Source organism: Thunnus thynnus, chromosome 24 (assembly GCF_963924715.1).
Source record: "Thunnus thynnus chromosome 24, fThuThy2.1, whole genome shotgun sequence".
Taxonomy (NCBI): Eukaryota; Metazoa; Chordata; class Actinopteri; order Scombriformes; family Scombridae; genus Thunnus; species Thunnus thynnus.
Window position 1 is genome coordinate 4,777,895 of NC_089540.1, and position 20,891 is coordinate 4,798,785.

General features: G+C 39.9%; 2 protein-coding genes across 2 annotated transcripts in view; both read left to right on the plus strand.

Moving 5' to 3' along the window:
- nalf1a (NALCN channel auxiliary factor 1a) overlaps positions 1-16,561 on the plus strand; it is a 34,708-nt gene extending 18,147 nt beyond the window's left edge. Inside the window, exons 2-3 of the mRNA XM_067583346.1 lie at positions 9,443-9,614; positions 11,938-16,561. Coding sequence (XP_067439447.1) covers positions 9,443-9,614; positions 11,938-12,236 — 471 coding nt within the window. The 3' untranslated portion in view covers positions 12,237-16,561. The remainder of the gene's footprint in view (positions 1-9,442; positions 9,615-11,937) is intronic.
- A 695-nt stretch (positions 16,562-17,256) lies between these two features.
- On the plus strand, positions 17,257-20,578 carry LOC137177206 (uncharacterized). Its single transcript, XM_067583367.1, has 3 exons — positions 17,257-18,183; positions 18,611-18,728; positions 18,833-20,578. The coding sequence occupies exons 1-3, from the start codon at positions 17,603-17,605 to the stop codon at positions 19,574-19,576; spliced, it is 1,443 nt and encodes a 480-aa protein (XP_067439468.1). The 5' UTR covers positions 17,257-17,602; the 3' UTR covers positions 19,577-20,578.
- Positions 20,579-20,891: the final 313 nt, after the last annotated feature.

Sequence of the window (20,891 nt, forward strand, 5' to 3'; positions counted from 1 at the left end):
GAGCGCTTGTCGGGAGGAGATGGTACGGTGAACCTACAAACGCAGGTTGCACCAAAATTGCAAACCATCTAAGTTGATGAGAACGCTCTGCCTCAGAGTGTCATTTTCCAGAAGCACACAGCGCCTGGATATATTACATCACCAGGGAATGGGATGTAATAAGTAAGGACATCAATGCAGGAGGACAGACTCCCGTATACATCCCTGTCCTGCTGTATTATCCGAGGGTTGCGTCAGTGACCTACAGCGGAAACTGAGATTTGAGTTGTGGGTGCATTAAAGGCCTGCCAACAACATTTCATCCGGTTATATGACGTTCCATTTATATGTGTAGTGTATGAAAAATGCACCACGTCTTTCCATGAAACAAACCACGTGACTTTATTTTGATTCCTGACTCCTAATTTGAGCGTCTTCATCGTCAAGAATCTAATATTTTGCACACTCAGTACATTACAGTGTCAAATAACGTCTCTCATCAAACAAAGAAAAAATGGCTGAAAATAGCCCAGGTAGTGTGAGAGCCACTTCCTGTTCTACCGCAGCCCTGATCTGTGTGAATGTTAATGATCTGTGTCATTCAACTTCTAACTGGGATCTCACTCTGCAGCTGACTCATATGCTTTTTATAGCCGTCTCTGTCATTCCACTTTATAGCCGCTGCCGTGTGTGTGTGTGTGTGTGTGCACTTTGATTTGTGAAATCAAGGATAGGCCGCCATCGGCAAAACCCGCAGTTTTATGACTTCTGCTTACATCACTGTACATACATTATATTAATAAATACACAGGTGATTCTACTAAATTAGCATTTAGAGCTTCTTGGCTGTTTCCTAAAACAGCTGGGTAGTGTAGTTTTTAGCAAACATTACTCAAACAAGAGGAAATAGTGCTATTTTCAGCTGTGGATTAATACATATTTTGCATTAAGTATTCATAGGAGCAGGACGGGACAGTGTATTTAGGAGTGAGACAAATAAACTACAGTGCGTGTGTGTTAATGAAGGAGCATGTCACCCAGTGCAACAGTGTGGCTTACTGATGTGTTTTTAATAGTTTTTGGACAATGGAGCTCTTTGGCACAGAAGAATAAAATAAATCAGGCTTTGGATACACACACAATACTGGTTGGTTTTGGTCTTGACGTATGATTTAATAAGAGAATATGTAGATTAAGAAAAATATAGAATATCACCAGACTTCTCCTGTGAGGCTGTGTGATTTCATATTTACATCGTAGCCAGTATTTAATGCTGGAATATTCACATTCATGTCAATTAAAGAAAATACATTTTGTTTCTCATCAGTATTTTATTCTTATCGCAATGGGAAATTCTCTGAAAAAGCAGGAAGATCATCAGTGGAAACAAAATCTATCCTTTGACATTTAATAAAATAAAATAATCAAGCAATAAAACAAAGAGAATTGTGAAGATTTGAAAGTGGTCAGATACATCATGGAGTCAGCACTATTCTATTTGTCCAGTCTTACTTGAGAGTTCAAACTGACAGAAAATATATTTTAAATTACAGCAGGTAATTGTAGTTTTTTTTTCTTACAAAATGAATTAATGTTCAATGAGCTGATACTAATAGAAATTCAGCGATGACCTTTGTGGCAAAGTGATGTCAGAAAAGTTCTGGTTGCTGTTGAATGTTTCTGTCAATGATTTTATGTTGCAGCGCTGCTTGGGAATAATTCCAGTTTTGGTTTCTTATCTTGTTCCTCATCTAGTTCCAGTCATGCTTCAAGGTCCGGGTTGTTTTGTACGATCAATGTCAGCAACAGCCAGAATTCTCAACAATGTTAAACACCGTTACTTGTGTTAAGAGGAAAATTTGGCTAAATCATCCCGCTATTTGACATTTGCTCATAGTGGTGGTTTTTCCTCGCTGCTGCTACTGAATAAATATTGAGCGAGCGTTTATACTTCTCTGCAGCTCAGTGGTTCCTCTTGTCTGCAGACAAGCTCTCCCACAGCCCTCTCTGTGTCCGCTGACAGGCATGTGAATGGGGAGTGGTGAGGGGAAGCCCTGCGCCAGGGCGAAGCAGAATGGAGGAAGAGTTGCTTTGCATGTCAGATTTACAGGAGCTGTCAGCTTCTGACGGCCGCTTTCTGTGAGCTGCTGAATGCTCGTTGAATGACCAAAACTGACCCCGTTTTTACAACACAAAAAATCACAGGGGGGGTGTGTAATCCATCTGAGCTGAGCTGTGGATCCCCCCTGAAGCCAAGCAGAGAGAAATTCTTTGTAGTATTAAACGAGGGTCATCTCATTACATCATAAATGTGATATTTCTCTCTGTGGTTGCCGGTTTATATTATATCTAGCATCACAATCGCTCGGTAATTCGCCTCATCCTTTTACACGTTAGTATAGATAACATGCTGGGTGCAACATCATACATTATGAAATAGTGTGACCACTCTACACACACACACACACACACACACACACACTCCACGATTCGATTTGAGAATGTTTTTCGCTCTGGGATTGATTGATGCTACATGACAGAACACAGGCAGAAAACCCCCCCTGAAGGCATCAGATCCACATTTTCCAACCTGCCAATTATTTTTTTTTTTTTTGTGCTGAGCAGAAACACAAACTAGAAGCATCAAAGTCAAACTGAAATTAAAATGAATGTTTGGTAAGAAATCAGTATGAATCTCCTTGTTGTTTGTTTTGACTTGTATGTGTGTGAGAATTGTAATTATCAAAAAGAAGAAATGTAAGTCTTGTTGATTTTTCTGCAATGACAGCACCCCCCCCCCATGTTAGACTCACAGCTCAGTCCTTAAAGGCTTCGCTCATAGAGACTGAGGACAATCTCCCAGGTTACGTTGTTAAAACTGAGTGGAAACTATATGAATGTTTTTAAAAAAAAACTCGCATTGCAGAACCAATCCAAAGTCTTTAGGGTGGCCCTGCTTATTGAGGCAGTGACATGCATTCACTATGGAGGAGAATGAGGGGGGGGCATCATTTGTGGTAAGGTGTGTCCTTGACAAAATGTAAAGGGTATAAATGTGTTAGTGGCCGTTCTCGCCGCTGTTCAAGCAACTACCGTGCATTTAGAAATCCCCAGACCCCCAGAGATCTCCGATTGTCAGGTATCGCAAGACCACCACTTCATTAGTGTTCTCCAGAGAATGTGAATGTTTGGTTCAGACTGACAATGTCAATAGTTTATGATTAGAATAGTTTATCACTTTACTCCAACAGCACCTAAACATCTGAGGGGCCAGTGTCGTCAGCCACTGCTTGGTCCTATCTGTGATTTGAGCACCCTGTTAGTTACTCTATGACTCTGTACGTCACTCTTTGTTGTGATTTGGATCCCAGGTAACAACAAGGAGTGTTGAGGTTACAGGACTACTCGTTGCTGTGAGTTTTGACAGTCAGTTTTTCCATCATCACAACTGGACCCATGAAAGAAAGACAGGTTGAATGTTGTTAAGGTTATGTGGGCCCGCTGGGGTGGAAAAAAACATCTTGTATCAACGTTCACAGGCTGTACAGAGCTATGGTGTGCTCCAGTCAGTAGTGCAGTACAGTAACTGCCTAACCACCCAGAGGCTTGTTTTAATTAGTTAGCTATTTTCCAAAAAGCTGCTGCAGTATCACCACAGTTTATTTTTTTTCTTACACAGAAAATGAGGAGAATTCAAATTTCACTTAATAGTGTTTAAGACCTCCTTAATGCATCAGCTGTGGATCAGGCTGGAGTAAAGTGGGAGGTTTCTGGACCTGCTTCTGTGCAAAAAGCTGTGAGGAGTTCAAGTTAATTAACAAAATATAGAAGAAAAAATAAGTGCAAACTAATTCCTTTATCTGTTTAACTAAAGTTCTGAACAGTATGTTCTTGCTGGTAGAGCAGTTGGCCCCAGAGTATGAGGACTGCGTGCAACAGAGAATAAGACGCAGTCCATGACTTGTTCTACAGCCTGCCTCTTATATAATAGTAATCACTGTGGTGAAATTCAGATGCCAGCGCTGCTGACACTTATCTGCCAGAGCGTCAGCGTTTGAATCTTAATTTTTTTTAATGTTATTTTTAGGCTTCAAAAGATTTGCATGTAAGCAGTGGGAGAAAACGTCTTATTGACGTATTTTACATTTCTGTGTTAATGTAAATGTCCAAAACATCAGGGCCACCATCTCCTTGATTTCTAATTGAAATTGGAGATTTTAAGTGTTGACAGATGTAACACCTTAAGGGGGGAGGTTAAGAGGGATGCAGTGTGTGCAAAAAGCCAGCCTGGGGCTGGAATCAGCTGCAGGCTGTAGTCCTTGTGAAAACAGTTGCCAGTTTGGTGTCTTTCCTGCCTGTGTCTCTGTGCTTCAGTAAATTGTCCGAAGCAGACTAAGCTGCATGGTGACAGAGGCTTTTTGAGTGCCAGGTTCCCATTCACACTGATCACACATTAGACTGATCAAATCAGACTCCAGGCCTGCTTCCTGACTAACTCAATTTGCACTCATACGCTTCCCTTTTCACGCTGAGCACATGCACACACACAGACCTGGTTGCACACTTAAACATGCACACACACACACACACACACACGCTCACAGAAACAGAAAACCAACAGAGAGTGGGGCAGTACCCATTGAGCTCTAATGAAAAGCAGAAAAAGCCGTTACCTTGGCAACTGCCAGCATACATCTTCAGGAGGACCCAGATTTCCTGTCTGACTGTGATCGTATTGTTTTGGTTCTCTTTTGATAGCCGCGGCATCCCTAGACGGATTATCTCACCGCTGGCAAGAATTTATGCTAAATCATCGCGAATGAAACAACAGCCATTTGCACTGACAGGAAGCCGCCACGCTGAAAATCCTCAGTCGCGGATTTAACACCTCCGACTCCGACAGAATACCCCAAACTCTTAAAACACAAATGTAATCAATGATCTGTGTGATTTTATCTCAGCCTTGAGCCAGTTTCTCCTCTACACATTCAGCCCTCAGTCTCTCCACGGCAAGAACACTGCTTCCAAAAGCAGAGGATCATGGGAATTAAACTGTCAGTGTGATTTATCCAAATTACTCTCCAACATACAAAGAGGTGTAGTTGCCATGATTTGAATGAACATGTTTATTATTACAGAATATCCTCAGAAAAACATTTTTTGCACCCTGCACCTCGAGCAAAACCTGGATTAAAATGGAGACAGATCTGCCATTAAAGCACAAAAACAAAACAAAAAGTCTTGACCTTTTTTATTTTATTTTTTTTTTGAAGGATGAGTGTATTTCCTGGAAAGCAGGTTGGAGGATTTAACCCCTACAGTGCAGTATATTCTAGAAACATACAGTAACAACATGAAGTCATACGTGTCTGGAATATATTTGATTTTACAAAGCATGTGGGTCCACACTGTTCTCATCATTATCACCCTCATCACCATCACCTTAATCAGATTATTATAATTATTATAATTGCCTTTGCAGTGTTTGTTATCTTTGGAAACAGGAAACACATATGATATCCCAGTATTTGGAAATTCATGGGAGGTTGGAGGAGGGGCAGAAGATTTACCTTTTTATCCTTTTGGAGATCCTGAGTGTAATTTAACAAAATCAAAATGTCTCCTATTATCACTTCAAAGGCCCCGAGAACCTATTTTCTCAAATGTCTTCTGGCTGTGAGCAATAAGGTCCTACATAAGCACAAAATTATCTGCCAAAGTGGGACAGTTCAGGTTATTTCGCTTGAAAGATGTCTTCATTTGTACTTTTTTCTCACTGGTTTGAAGCGGGTAGGTTTCAGATGAAAAAAGATGATGTCATGTACTTCAGTGCACCAGTCAGAGGTTTTACAATATGATGGCAGAAGCAGATTAACTGTTAAATTCTTAGTGACAATTGCAAAAATGTAATTTTGAGAAAAACTTAAGATTTGAAACCAAATGTAATTTTATTGGCGTAATATCTGTAATATCTGATCATGTTTATTGTAAAATACTACCTTTAAATATGGAAAACTGTTAATGCTTAACATTTTAGTATTCTCCCTCTTGGTAATAAGGTGATTGTTGCTAATGGTTTGTTTTGTCTGTGATTCATGACTTGGAAAGGGCTGTTGTACCTCTATTGCATGAATTTGTCAGTTAGTCAAATGACTCTCCTAACACCTTTCATCACTTAATAGCGGTACATTTCTTCTATGGTTTAATGGGCAGACCTTTCCCTTGCGCTCATTTACTGACAAGACAATAGGTGACAATACACTGTATTGCCATCCGATTACAGGAAACACAGTGGACTGATAGGAGCTGCTATGACGTAAGCAGTCCAACTTGCAGATGTTGACAATAGAAGACTAACCTTGTGTGGGTTGCACATGATGAGGCATTGCTTTGCTGTGCACATGCTCTGACCTGCCATTGTTTGAAGACACAGTGTGACATGTGTTCACTCATGAACTCTGAAAATTCTTTAGCCTTGCTAAGACTCAGAACATGTGACATCTAGATTGTGACTGATAGATGAGCTGGGCCAATATTATCAGTCAGTTTCCGCTTATCACGCATATGTTGGGATTGGCATGTTTTTATGTAGGTTATGTACTGTATGTTGGCCAATAGGTAAAAAGAAAGCTGTTGACATAAATAATGGTTGGGAAACTCTTTTCTGTTGCTTGCATAGTAACTGTTGACAGGCTTTTTAGCTATGCTAGCAGCTTGGCTCTAGTATGGCAGTGTCTTGGGGTCACCCAGTCAACCACTTTGGTCAAAAAATCTCTCAATTTGTCCAAAATAATAATAAATAAATAGATTTATGATCAAATACCTTCAAAATCCCATCAGCCTCAATTGTACTTTGTGTTTAGTGCTAATTAGCCAATGTTAGCATGCTAACATGCTAAATTAATATGGTAAACATTACAGTATACCTGTTAAATGTCAACATGTTAGCCTTGTCATTGTGATCATGTTAGTATGCTGGTGTAAGCATTTAGCTCAAAGCGCTGCTGTATCTAATGCATGCCATACACAAGAAGACTGAAAAGATTTTAAAAGGCTAAAGTCTGACACCCTCTCACATCTAAAGACAATGTGTCATAAGTCACTGAGTTTTTAGTTACAGATGCAAAGACTGAGGATCTTGCAGGGTCCCTATTTGGAAGACTACAACTAGATTCCTTTTGAGATTATTTCCCATCCTGCTTCTGGTAGAAATTTACAAGAAGAAGAACTGTTGAATAGTGAAGCAGAAACAGAAGCAGCTTTTGGCAACAGCTACCCTTGTGTGTGCAGTGGTTTGTTTTGAAAAACCAGGGCTGCAGCAATTTCTGTCCACTTTTTTTCCTTCTCCACTCTATCATGGTACAAATGGGAGGACACGTGAAAGAGACACTCTTGTTCACTCCACAACTCCACCAGTTTATCCTCCTTTTCCACAGTCCAAGAGAACCAAGACTGGTTCACGTTCCTGCGCCTCCTCAGAGTCCCCACCATGTTTACTATCTACCCAGATTGCTGCTTCCTGTTTGGTGCTAGAGAGAACACACCTATTGGTTTTTGACAACGTTCAGTCAATGAATTTTACTATTTGCATGAGCCAAGGCTAAAAACTTCCAATAATATTAAACAAGTTTGATTTTATTGCAACATCAAGATGAGAAAAAGACTGACTTAAGACAGCTCAGACTGAGTTTTATGACCACCTTACACCAAACAATCAAGATGACAGGAGCGCACCACAGCTCTAACAAAACTCTCATGATTTTATTCCAACATTGGAAATTTGTCTACGGCTGGTATAAGTACAGCCTCAATGAGCCATTAGCATGACTGTAGACTCTTAATCTCATTTAACTATCAAAAATCTATGTAGTGTTCACAATATTTGGTTGGTTCTACAGTAAACACTGCATTTTATACAGTTAAGTCTATTTTTTTCTGATCTCAACTTTATATTATTGTTGAATTTGTCTTTATAGTTCTTATATATACACTATACATGTAATTTCCATTGTAGTTTCCTTTTTAAAATGTACTAATATATTAGCTACATGTCAACATTAAAATGTTCCTCTCAGTATATATCTTTAACAGTTGTTTAATAACCAAATTTAGCGGATCCTTATCAAAAATGTTTGCTTATGATGAAAAACTAAATTTTTTAAACTTTCAAATATCAATATCAGTACTGGCCTTATAAATCCAGTGTCAGTCAGGCTGTAATTTTTAATATTGGTACCTAGTAAACCAAGAGGGGTCATGTATTCCTCTGTAGTTTCTCATAAAATTATTTACTTGACTTTGTTGTTCATTTTTATTTGCTTGTAGCCCCTTCTATTAATTTTATACGGTGCCAAGCAACCAACCACTGTAGCAAAAGTCACATCAATTCACAGGTTTTTTTTGTTATACAGAGTTCTGATGATCTGAGATCTGATCTTCAGCCTCCCAGTTAGAAATTTTGGGTGCAAAGGGAGGTCTAAACAAATTTGATTACAGTCTCTGTATGATGGATTGTCTCTGCTGTAATTTCCCTTCTCCTGTGTTAATCCCTGTAAGAAACACATGAAGAAATAGATAAAATGAGAATGAATCCAGTCTGCGGTTTGCCCTTGGTTCATTTTGTTTTGCTAAGCTTGCCAAGCCTGAGGCTTCGGCTATTAGAAGTCACCATCTGTCTCCTTATGCACATAAGTCTGCATTTTGTATTACATCCTGCCTCCCAGTGAACTACAGCAAATTTAACTTGGAGGAGGACGGAAACTTGAATTCGGTGAGGTTATGTGGTGACAGTTTTCGATTCGGATAGTACTGTCCTCACCTGGTCAAACATACCGAAGTAAATTAAAAATGCTTGGATAAACATAGCTGTGTTGTGTAGAGCTGAAACAATTAGACAATTAAAAGATTAATTGATGGACAGAAAATTAATCACCAACAATTTTGATGATTGACTAATTGTTTTCATGCGAAAATGCAGCTTTTATATGTGGGGAATAGCTGCTTTTCTTAAATGTCTTTGGGTTTTGGACTGCTGGTCAGACAAAACAGCTATTTGAAGACATCACCTTGGGAAATGGGAACTTTTAGCAATGCTGGCCATATGGCTCTAGAGATGACAGTATATTAACAATACAACTACTGGAGGGACTGTCATGAAATTTGGCACAGTCATTCATGTTCCCCTCAGGACGAATTTTAATAACTTTGGTGATTCCCTAACTTTTGATGTAGCACCATTATCAAATTTATAGTTTGTCCAGTAATTTGGTTTATGACCAAATATTTGCAAAACTAATGAACTAACATTCCCATCATCTTAAGCTGTACTTTTTGTTCAGTGCTAGCAAATGTTAGCATGCTAGACCAAACATTATGTGATTAAGCGAGAAAGTAATTATCAAATTATCATGATCATGAACCAGCATCAAAGTATGTAATTTTGTCTCCTCTTCTTCCTCCTCAGACGGCCTATAAGCCCTGGCTGTGTGCTCAGTATTTCCCCACCACCCAGCAGTCCTGTCAGAAGAAGGTACCATGCTACCAGTACTGCCTGGAGGTCCAGCAGAGCTGTCCGTTCATCCTGCCCGATAACGACGACCTGATCCACGGTGGCAGCCCCAGCTTCATCTGCACAGGTTAATACTTCCTGTTTACAACAGCAGCAGAGAAGTGCGGACTGTGTGTGTTTGCGTGTGTGGGTGTTTGTGTGGCCTTGCATTCTCTGCTGCCTCAGAGAAAACCTCCTGATTTATTTTATGTTAGTGAAAAGGGTGCACAGTATTAATTCACCCAAAATGTGCATCTCCATATTGACTGGATGGTATCCCTCCAAGAAAACAGTGAGGTGTTTCTAAAGGCTTTCTGATGACATCTAGTGGTGTGTTTGAGCACAGCCAAGCTCAGGCAAGGACATTTTAACAATGCATTGATGAATTGAATTTGGCCTGTCTCTCAATATTTACTGCAGTTTATACAATAGTAGTAATCACCAAGAGCTCTACTTCAGAGGAGCAGACACTGGCCATATGCCAGCAAACAAGTTATGTTGGAGAGCTGGGCAACATAACTGCATCATCTGAGAATTATTTTGAGGGATTTTTGATCAGTCAATGACGTCAATGCTTTGTTTTGCCAAAGACATATTCTGTCTGCCATTGTGGAAAGCTTTAATGCCTTTAAATACAAAGTTTGGGTCATTTTCAATTCCTTTTCAGTCTAGGACCAAACCTTATCCATGATAGAGAATTTGTCCTAGATCTGCTCTCATCATCCTTCAACTGCTCTCACCTCAGTGAGAGGTTTTCCCTCAGCAGTCTAGTGTCCCCTGTACAGATGAGCGCAGTGACAGCTCCTTATACTCACGGGCAAGTAAGTCTTCCAGGGTCATCAAGTGATGCAGTGGTGCGTCACTCTCTGTGTGGTCGTGGACTTTAATTTGAGTTCAGCCGAGGGTCACTGTGTCTGGTCTGTCCCTCCATGTCGTGATTAGAGTTTCGTACTGAGGTCCAGCACTGAAGGATGTCCAACAGGACGGCCAGTATCAGTGCAATAACCATCACTGCACTGCCATCAAACAATTCAGGGCTAATTAGATTTATTGTTATTAACAGATGGTGTTTTCCACTTAACTGGAACTGTTTTTCAGGCTTCATTGAGATGGCCTACTTCCAGTTAATTCTGTCATTTCTCCTGAAGAAATGGCTATATTAGATTATACTTGTACTGTAACAGTTTGGTTATTTATCAGGCTGATATTAGCCTTTCAATGGAACTAAAGCAAATCAGTAAGGTTGTTCGATGTGATGATATATAATATGAGACAATATAAATTTGTGAATCAGAAAATATTTTACTATACTGTTTATACAATGGTATTCATCCCTTTTAATATATTATTACCATTGTATTACACTATTGTGGGCAATGTTTCAATCAATAAGCAGAACTGTTTTATGTCAATATTAGATTTTTATATTTTTTTCTTTCTTTTTTTTTGAAAACTGTAGAAATGACATTTACATAATACTAATTTGCAAAAGCAAATATGTTTTGGGAGAAATTATAATACTGCTCGAAGTACCTCAAGAAAAGTGTTTAATGAACATATAAGCCAAGATGCAAAACGTTCACAAATGTATTTGTAAAGCGTTCACTGACAACCTATTTTATTTGCTGTTTTCTACAATATCCACTCTTGTAATACAATATCTGTTCGTAGCAACTAAAACATGATTAGCATTTTTATGGGTATGTTTGGGCACTCACTACTTTGTTAAAGTAGTCTTGTCTTAAATATTGACAAAGTCAACAGTGACAAACCTTAACCCTATGTTTACTTTATTACTGTAACATTTAACTAAAACCATGATCTTTCCCTAACCTTAACCAAAGTGCTTTTGTTGCCTAAACTTAACCACACACAGTGTAACAGTAGAAAAAAGTCATAAAGTCAGCAAACTGAATCAGAACTGTAATACAGCAATATCTAAAGTTTGCTAATATCAGCCACCATAAATTACTGCTCATACCAGACCAGGTAAGGCTGCAACAGCAAAACTCCTGAGTGTATAAAGTGAGCAAGAGTTTGTTTTATTGCTTATGAATTCAACTGTTAGTTTGTGTGTGAATGTGTTATTTTTGTCTTTCAAATGTCATGAAGTGTGGCTTTAAATAGCTGCAACACTACTGAACAAAGTTACCTACAGTATAATGCTCTCCCTGATCTAAAGGCATAATCAGATGCTTTTCTGTTATTTGTGTAGAAAATTATATGGAAACTGTATTTGAAGATAATAAAAGCTACAGGATTCAAGCATCAAATATTTGTTATTGCCAGCTTCATTCAGAAAGTATTTTTATTTATTTTCATATATCACTTGTCAAAAAACAAAATTACCTTGACCCTTTTTATAAATGGATGAATACAGCATTCTTACCCTTGTGTTATCTCTTCCTCAGGGCTCTTGAGAGATCATCCATCAGACAGTGAGGCGGAGTGCTGCGACGTCCGATGGGACTCCAAAATGGACAACCCCTCAGGCGGGACGCTAAAAAGGACTGCTTCTTCCTGCCAACCCGAGGGGGCCACGGTCACCTCTGCCGCCACCCCGAGACTGTGCAGCGGGCGACTGAAGATCTGCCTGCTGGCCCTCGTCCTCCTACACACTGTCATCATCATTTCAGCCTCCCATAATTCTACGTTGGTGGGCGTGGCTGCCATTTTCTCGCCAGAGGAGAGTGCTTCTAACGAGGAATGAACCTTGGGGTAGAATCAAGGCTGGAGCTTGTAAAGAAGGATGTTGCTTTTACAAAGAGGATTATGGCTTTTACAATGTCATGGCTGCCAGGGACACATCTGGCGTTGACATGCTGGAAATGCCTCTACAATCTGCCGCAGATGAACCATCAACCACAGGAAGTGGGAGGGCTTTTAACTGGAGCTAAGGGTGCTGGGATTGGACATCAACCGAACCGAGATGTTTGAGAACCACCCCTCTAAAGAACTGACCTCTTGCCACTTGAAACCTGCTCATTGTTTCTATTCCATCCAAATGTTTTCTAGCATATTGTCCCTCCTCTCCTCTCCTTCCTCCCTTCCTTCCCTCCACCCTCTCCCTTCCCCTTCCTGACGTTTTCGGTGTGTGTATGGATGGCACGTCAGAGGAAAAATGGACATCGATGGAGTGTGCGCTCTCACTCATCATTACCTTTAGATTTTTGCTGCATTTTTTTCAGGTGCCAGAATGTTTTGACATATCAACTGTACTCCACTTCCTACTCTCCATCACCTTAGAAGCATCTTCTTACTACCTTGTATGTGATGTTGCTCGAGGGGCCTGCCAGGACTAGCTCATCCATCATTCATGTGGGTCTTGTTTCTCTGAAAACAAAATGTATGTGATTCTTCTATATTCTAATGTTCAGCTTGTATTTCGTCCAACTAGACCTTTTTTCCACCCCTTACGACGGTACATGCCTACACATTTTAGGACCTTAAGTGCTCTGAGACTGGCTCGCTTTCTCTTCTAACTTGTTGGGCCATTGAGAAAGTTAGGAGTGATGAGGTTGCAAAGGTAGTGGCGGTTCTGCTTATTACTGCAGGATGTTGCAGGAGTTGATGCTGAGCTTAGAGTTTAGCTGTCTTTAGGGATGAGATGCCAGGCAGTGCTCCTGGATGGGTGGATGTCGTTTCTAAAGTGTCAAGATTACCTCATATGGTAGTGTTGGTGTCAGGCAGCTCATGTGCTTGTCTTAATGCCACAGTTAGTATTTAGAGTTGTTGTTCATGAGACTGCAGGGACAACCCAGGGAAAGTAGTTGCACTTGCTACCTACTGAACAGAGGACAGCCGCATGAAGCCAAAACACCAGGGGCCTCATTTATGAACCGTGCGTATACACAGTTTCATGATTAGACCGTGCGTATGCTTGAGAATGCGTGCACATTTAGAACCACTCCTGACCATGCACAGGTTCACAGGTGTAATCCACACAAACCAACTCTACTATCAACCATGTAAGTGTAACTGAAACTAAACTGTGGTTCCTGACGTCTGTGCTGTCAGTAAAATTATGCCGTTAATGTTTCTATTTCATCTAGTTTCTCCAGCGATGCATTGCTGAGCTTATTTGGCTCCATATGAATGATCCAGAGGATCTGTCAGTGACATTCAGTCGGAATCAATCTGCATTAATAAAGACCTGTTATGTTTCTGTACCATTCATTTTTAATAGGTTTTTTTCTGTTACAACAATTAAAGCAAATTCATAATCTATGAATTACATGGAAGTGGTACAGTTTCCAATATCTATTTTGTGTATGCAATTCATTATTTGATCATCACATAAAGTGAAATATTTTTTTCCCTCTTCTCATACTGTATCTATATTTATTTATCTTTGGACAAGTCACATGTGGAAATGTCGAATAATAGATTTACATTTAGAACTATGGTGATCTTGGGTTCTCAGCTACAAAACGTTCATGGAGAGTAAGTTTGACATTATATAGTATATTTACAGCAGGTGCAATATTCTTTCAACCAAACACACCTTCAGACTGTAGGTGGCCTAACCACATCCTCTCGTAATGACTAATTATGAGCAAGGGACACTTTGATATCTTAATCTCATTCTCTCTGATTTTTTCGTCTTTGTTTTTCTCAGTTTCAACAAGTACCTCTACATTAAGGCTGCTGGGACTTTTAAAGAGATGTGCTTGATCATATTTAGCATTATGGGGTATTTCTGTATGTAAATGAGCCCGTGCATGCACAAGCAGATTGGGTATTACAGGTGAGATTTATCATTGTTCATTGTGTGAAGATGTGCATGTGCTTCTTTGATAAATACCCATTTTCTTGTACTTATGGACAGTTCCTACGCACACATTTAGAACTTGGTCTACGTCCGGTTTGATAAATGAGGCCCCAAATCTTCGAGTGCCTCTCTGCTGCGCTAGCCCACTGAGGCAGATACTGGCAATGGAGCAATATAGAAAAAAAACACACACACAGCCAGTGTTAGTGTCCTACTTTGTGGCATCTTCACTGCTGTTGGCTTTTCGGTATCGTAGAGTGGGTGCAAGTGAGCAGCCAGCCAGTCAGTCGATCAATCAATCAATCAATCAATCCGTCGACTCTCAAATCACCCTTAGACGAGCTGATCAACCGCTATCTTTCACAGACTAGCAAAGGGCTGTGTTAGTGTCAGCGTGTGAGGAGTGTGAGGAGTTTTCAAGGGCTGATCCATCCGATTTTGTTCTGTTTTTTGCTGTCTGCTGCTAGTAAAGTGCACATTGACACGTGATCGTGCAGGGATTAAAGGACCAGTGCGTAGAATTTTAGTGGCACCTAGCGGTGAGGTTGCAGATGGCAACCAACTGAATACCCCTCCCCCTCCTCTTCCATGCATGTAGGAGAACCTAAGGTGGCCGCGAAATTTGCAAAAAAATGTGAAAAACCCTCTCCTCTAGAGCCAGTGTTTGGGTTGTCTGTTCTGGGCTACTGGAACATGTTGGGTTCCATGGAAGAGGGCCCGCTCCCTATGAAGATATAAAGGGCTCATTTTAAGCTAAAACACAACAATTCATATTTTCAGGTGATTATACACTAATTAAGACATACTTATGAATATTATATTCCATTTTTGCAAGTCCGTTCCACTAGATGCCACTAAATTCGACTTACTGCACCTTTAAGAGGTGTTTTAACTCCCCCTTTTTAGCGAGGAATGCACTGAGATTGGACAGAAAAAGAAAAGATTTATCCAATACTAAAATCTGATACCAAGAGCAACTAGTGATATACCAAAAATGAAGGCAAATCAAATCACAGAAGGTTCTAAATCTCTGCACTGAAGCAGAACGTAACCCTAACCCAGGCTAGTTGCCTGTAACGATCAGTTGAAGACAGACTGGACTTTTAACTTTAGCACTTGTTTTCACCTCCAAATTGTTCTTGGCTGTGAAAACTTGGTATCAGTGCCCCCCCTCCCCCATTAACAGTTTGACCTTACCTCACCTCACATCACGTAACGACCATCAATTTGCTCTTCACACACACATCAGAGTGGGATGGAAGTCAAGTCTATGCTTGCCTCTGGATTTCGAAGTTGCAGTTCTTAGACTTTAGCCCCTCTCCCTCCCCTTCCCAACCCCCAGTTTACTCTCTGATCCCTTTTGCTTGATATTCTTGTGTGATGTGTTGTTTTGTTCGTTTGTTTCCCTCAACGAGAACAGAACTACATTCCCTTGAAGACAGCAGCGGATGTAATAGGCCCACACTTGTACTCCGTCCCTTCGATCTCTAGCTGTTCATGATCTGAGTCCTGTGGATCTATGCAGATGCCCCCCCCCCAACCCCCCTCCTTGTCCTTTCTGTTGTAAATATGTCCTGAGGATGTGGGATCCCAAGATGCCCCTGCCCCCTGTCCCTGCCTCCCCTCCTACCTCCCCCACCCCCCCACTGTTGGAATCTCACTGTGTTTTCTGTTTGCCTCCTTGGTTTTTGTCTGTTTTTTGAGATTTTTGCCGCATTTTTCTGTTGTCTAAAGCAGTGGTGTGAGTTGATGAGTAGGACTAAGTTGGATGTTAAAAAGATGAGATAAAGAGGTCTTGAGAAAAATATATTAAAAAAATGAAGCTTGAATTGAGAAAAGGGTTCAAATATAGAGAAAAAATTATGATAAAGTTGTCATATTGTCATACTAGAGATGCTTTAGTTTGCTAATTTACTTTCTTTTTTTTCTACAAAAGACTTGGATGAAATTATTTATAAAATGCGTCCTACGAGTCATGATCTTTTTTGGACGTAAAACAAATACATTTATTAACATTTTGTTCAAAAGAAAATAAATATAAATTATGTTAAACATTATTGGTGTTTGTCTTTTTTTCACTGAGTGTCTTCCACATTGATGCAATGATGATAAAGTATTTGCAGTCCAGTTATTCTTGTTGACCAGCAGAGGGCAGTGTAGCAACCATGTCCCACAATTCAGACCACAGTCAATGTCCTGATGGAACACATCTTATCAACAGTTAGCCTACTGTATGTCTTGTCTGTGGAGGGTTTTAAGGGCTGAATATAAATACATAAATAATTATATAATAAATATATAATTATATAATAAAATGACCAAGTTAAAAGATAAAAAAATATATATAATTGGTTGCTTAATAATATATAATTATATAATAAAATGCCTAAATAAATGAATAAATTATATAATTTAATGCTTAATTGTCACCATAAGTAAATAAATGACAAATTAAATGAGATATTAAATATATAAATGTTAAATTTATTTTCATTCACCAATCAGAGGCTTTAACCCACTCCCTGACTTTTGATGGATGAAGATGACAGATTTATTTATTCTGGTGCAGCAAGTTATACTATGGATAAATAAAAGTATATATACATATAAATAAATAAAATTATAAATAGATAAATAAATGTGTGAAGTAAATAAATATTTGAATGAATAAATAAATATACAAATGTGTAAATACATATATACAAATAAATTTAACATTTATATATTTAATGTCTCATTTAATTTGTGATTATTTATTTATAGTGAAAATTAAGCATTACATTATATATTTATTCATTTATTTGAGCATTATATTATTTTAAAAATATATAATTATTTATATATTTAGTTTCGGCCCTTTGAACCCTCCATACCTAAACAGCTGGCCCTTGCCCGTTCTGTCTCGTAATACCACACTTTGTACCTCAGGAGGCGATAGTGAGTCACTGTAGCGTCCAGTCTGCCCTCAGTCCAACACAAGACGAAGAAGAAGTAACACTTCCTCTTTTAGGTTAGATTCATTCAAGCAAACGTTAGCTCAGCGTTAGCACTGAATTGACATTGATATCATACTTTGTCAAAGTCCTAGTTGTGTAGTTTGCTAGCTAACAGAGCAGTGATAATGCACTACTGATTCGGCGCCTACGTATCGTAGCGTAACGTAACCATGGATGTGTGAACGTAACGGACCCCCCTGGTTTCTGGTGAGATGCTGCCCCCAATAGGTGCCTACGTAGTTCCGGCAAAATTTCCGCCATCTATATAACTTCCGCTATCCATCCTGCTGCTGTGATTTTTGGCAAGCGATGACGATGTATCGGAAAAAGTTTCAGTTCCAGCGAACCGATAGCACTACAGCTGAACATTGCTGCGTGCCTTTGTGTCAAGCCTCCAGTAAGTACAACAAAGTACTTAGTTTTCATACATTTCCCTCCGATGTGGACATCAGGCAAAGATGGTTTATCGCTATCCGGAGGGGGAACTGTACAGTTGGTCCCCACACCCGAGTATGCAGCCGGCATTTTAAAAAAGAGGATTTTCGTGAGCTTGTGTCCAAGATAGGGCGGCGACTGTTAAAGAAGGGAGCCGTTCCATCGTTGTTTGAGTGGAACAATTACTCCGTCCTTTCAAAACCTTTGGGTTGGGAGAGGAGCGAGCGACCGGCGGTGCAAGATACATCGGGCAAGAAGGTTGATAAAATCCCCCCGGACCACGACTACGCTGCGGCTCCGGATCCCGCAGTCGTCGACTTAGCTCTGGATGAAAACACATCTCTCAGAGAGGAGATCCTCCAGCTGAGGAAACAAATTGAGAAGCTTACTACGAAGCAGCGGTTTGGCATTCACCGTTTTGCTGGCTCAGACAGAGACATTAAGTTTTTCACGAGGTAAGATATGCAGCAGAGCTAGATACACTAACATGCGTTAAGTTTACATACATGTTCACATGTCCTGATTAAAGTTTAATGGTTAATTAATGAAACTAGAACTCACCACTGCTTCAAAGTTTGTGTGTATGGCTGGACCTACAGTGCTTGTGAATGTGTAGTTGTGTGTAGTGTAATAATAGTTATTGTCAGACTGCTTGTACTTGCAATATTTCGTTATTGTTGTTGTCAAACATGTACTCCTGATTATTGTGTTGTACTTTAGCAGTAGCAGCAGATACAGTATTATGTGTGTGTGTGAGTGTGAGAGAGAGAGAGAGAGAGAGAGAGAGAGAGAGGCTAATGTAATATATTTGTCGTACCTCCAAGGTCATAGTAGACACTGATAGAAGTTTTAAATGGTAACATCTGCATTGTATTTCTTTAGGTTTGCATCCTATGACCTCCTCATGCGCTTCTGGGCCTTAATAGAGCCATGTCTGCCATCTATGGTCAGAGTGACACAAGAACAGAGAAACACGGTCACAGAGCCAAGTTCAACTGCAGTAAGTACTCTTTTATTATACTACTACTACTACTACTAATAATAATAATGTAATAATAATAAGTTGAGAGAAACATAATGTAACTTTTCATTATTTTTGAACAGACTCATTCCCTGCAGCCCATAGATGAGATGTTCATGTTTCTGAACTATCTTGCACTGGGTTCAAAACAGTGTGACCTTGCTGACCAGTATGGAGTCCACCAGTCCACAGTCAGTCAGATAATTACAACGTGGAGCACCTTTCTTTATACTGTGCTAGGGTCAGTGAAGATCTGGATACCAAGGGAGAAAATAAGGGAGCATTTGCCAGCAGAGTTCAAGAACCATGCAGATACTACAGTCATCCTAGACTTCATAGAGCTGAAGTGCCAGTACCTGTCATCACCTCTTCTCCAAAGTGAAGATTTCTCTTCATACAAGTCCCCCTGTAATCTCAAAGGGCTGCTTGGAGTTGCTCCTCATGGGGCGGTCACATTCATCTCTCCGCTTTATGCCGGATCTATCGGTGACAAACAGATCATGCAAGAGTCTGGGATTCTCTCCCTTTTGAGACCTGGGATGGCCATCATGGTCGACGGAGGTTTTCTTGTTGATGACTTTGTGCCGTGCAAAATCTATAGGCCGCCATTTTTCTCTGGTAGATCTCAGATGTCTGCCTCCAAGGCAAGGGAGACCCAGGCCAGTGCACGCCTGAGGGTGTATATGGACCACCTGATATGCCGAGTGAAGGAACACAAGTTCTTTAACACTGAAATTCCACACAGGCTTTTTGGCAACATTAATCAGCTGTATGCCGTCGCATGTCTCCTGACAAACTATGAAAACGGACCTCTTGTAAAGGTTTAGACTAAGAAGCCAGAGTAGCATTTGTGTATTGCATTTACATTTAGTCAACTGGTGAATGCTTTTATTTTATCCAAAGTGACAACCTCTCCTGGGCTTTTTTTTTTTTAAGATGGACAAAATGTAAATCTTGTAAATAGCAATTATCTGCATATACTTACATGAAACCTGTTTTATATTATTCAGGTAATTGAATACTGGTTTATTGAAATACATTCACTGTGTTCAATTTAACCAGTACACAGATATTTTTAGTCACCTACCTGTCAGTTCTGCTCATCTACTTTTCTATAACAATTACCCTAGTTTACACAAGACACCAAATCACTACAATGTTTCATTTAACAGAGAAGCTATGATCACGTGTTTGCATAGACATTTCAGTGTAACTGGCACACAAGAAAGGATGATGCAACAAGTGCTTTATGTGATATAACACCGCAAGTCCAGATTCCATTTACCTCAAACCAAAATAAATTTGTAACATTTGACACAAGTGCATGCACCACTGGTAGGAGATCAATCTCTGATTTCACTTTGGATGGTATAGCACCATTCTTAGATATTAGTAGCTGTATGTGTATATGAACACAAGAGAATTGAGAGAGGAAAGATCACATTTGGCTCTCCAGCTAGTGCAATATCTCACTCTGTCAGTGTCTTGGGATGAAATTGATTCATTTTTGCCTTGAACAACATTTTGCCAGTAACAATACAGCTACACAACAATTACAGCTTAAAAGTTAAACATTTTCCAAGTGTACAGAAAGCAACACAAGATTTTTTTCTCACAGATATTGACCAACAGTGACCATCAATGCACTGGCAAGTTTCCTTTTAGGACAGCACAGTATCTGGAAAGCAAGGTGATGGGCAGACAGGTCATATCAATACATGGACAGAGCTGAGTAAGGCAATGTTAGCGTGACAGGCGTCACTCAGTCCTATCAATGTAATTATCTAGGGAAGCATAGAGGGAACAATAAAAATAAGATTGTCAATTTTTTCTTTGTTTCTGTGATTTGCTTGTCTTGGGGAATCCTCTGAATAAACATGTCTTCCTGTGTATATATGGGCATCCACATAGCTTGTTACATTCGAGCATTTAATATCAACGCAGCCAAACACTGGCTGCCCCTTTGGATCGTACACAATCCCACCAGGTGACGACCCTGTCCATGGTGTATTGGGGTGGATAAGGAACCCACAAGGTTAGTGGTTAACCTCCCTTGCTCTGCAGTACTCTACTGCTGCAGGTTCCATGTCAAGCCCCCTCTTCATGGCTACAGTCTTACATATTACACCTGTAAACTTAAAC

What these genes read in the sequence shown, in the direction of transcription:
- LOC137177206 (XM_067583367.1), top strand. Translation starts at nt 17,603, where the DNA reads ATGACGATGTATCGGAAAAAGTTTCAGTTCCAGCGAACCGATAGCACT. An exon ending in GACATTAAGTTTTTCACGAG is followed by an intron (nt 18,184 to 18,610) that starts GTAAGATATGCA and finishes GTATTTCTTTAG; the next exon opens with GTTTGCATCCTATGACCTCC. An exon ending in CAGAGCCAAGTTCAACTGCA is followed by an intron (nt 18,729 to 18,832) that starts GTAAGTACTCTT and finishes ATTTTTGAACAG; the next exon opens with ACTCATTCCCTGCAGCCCAT.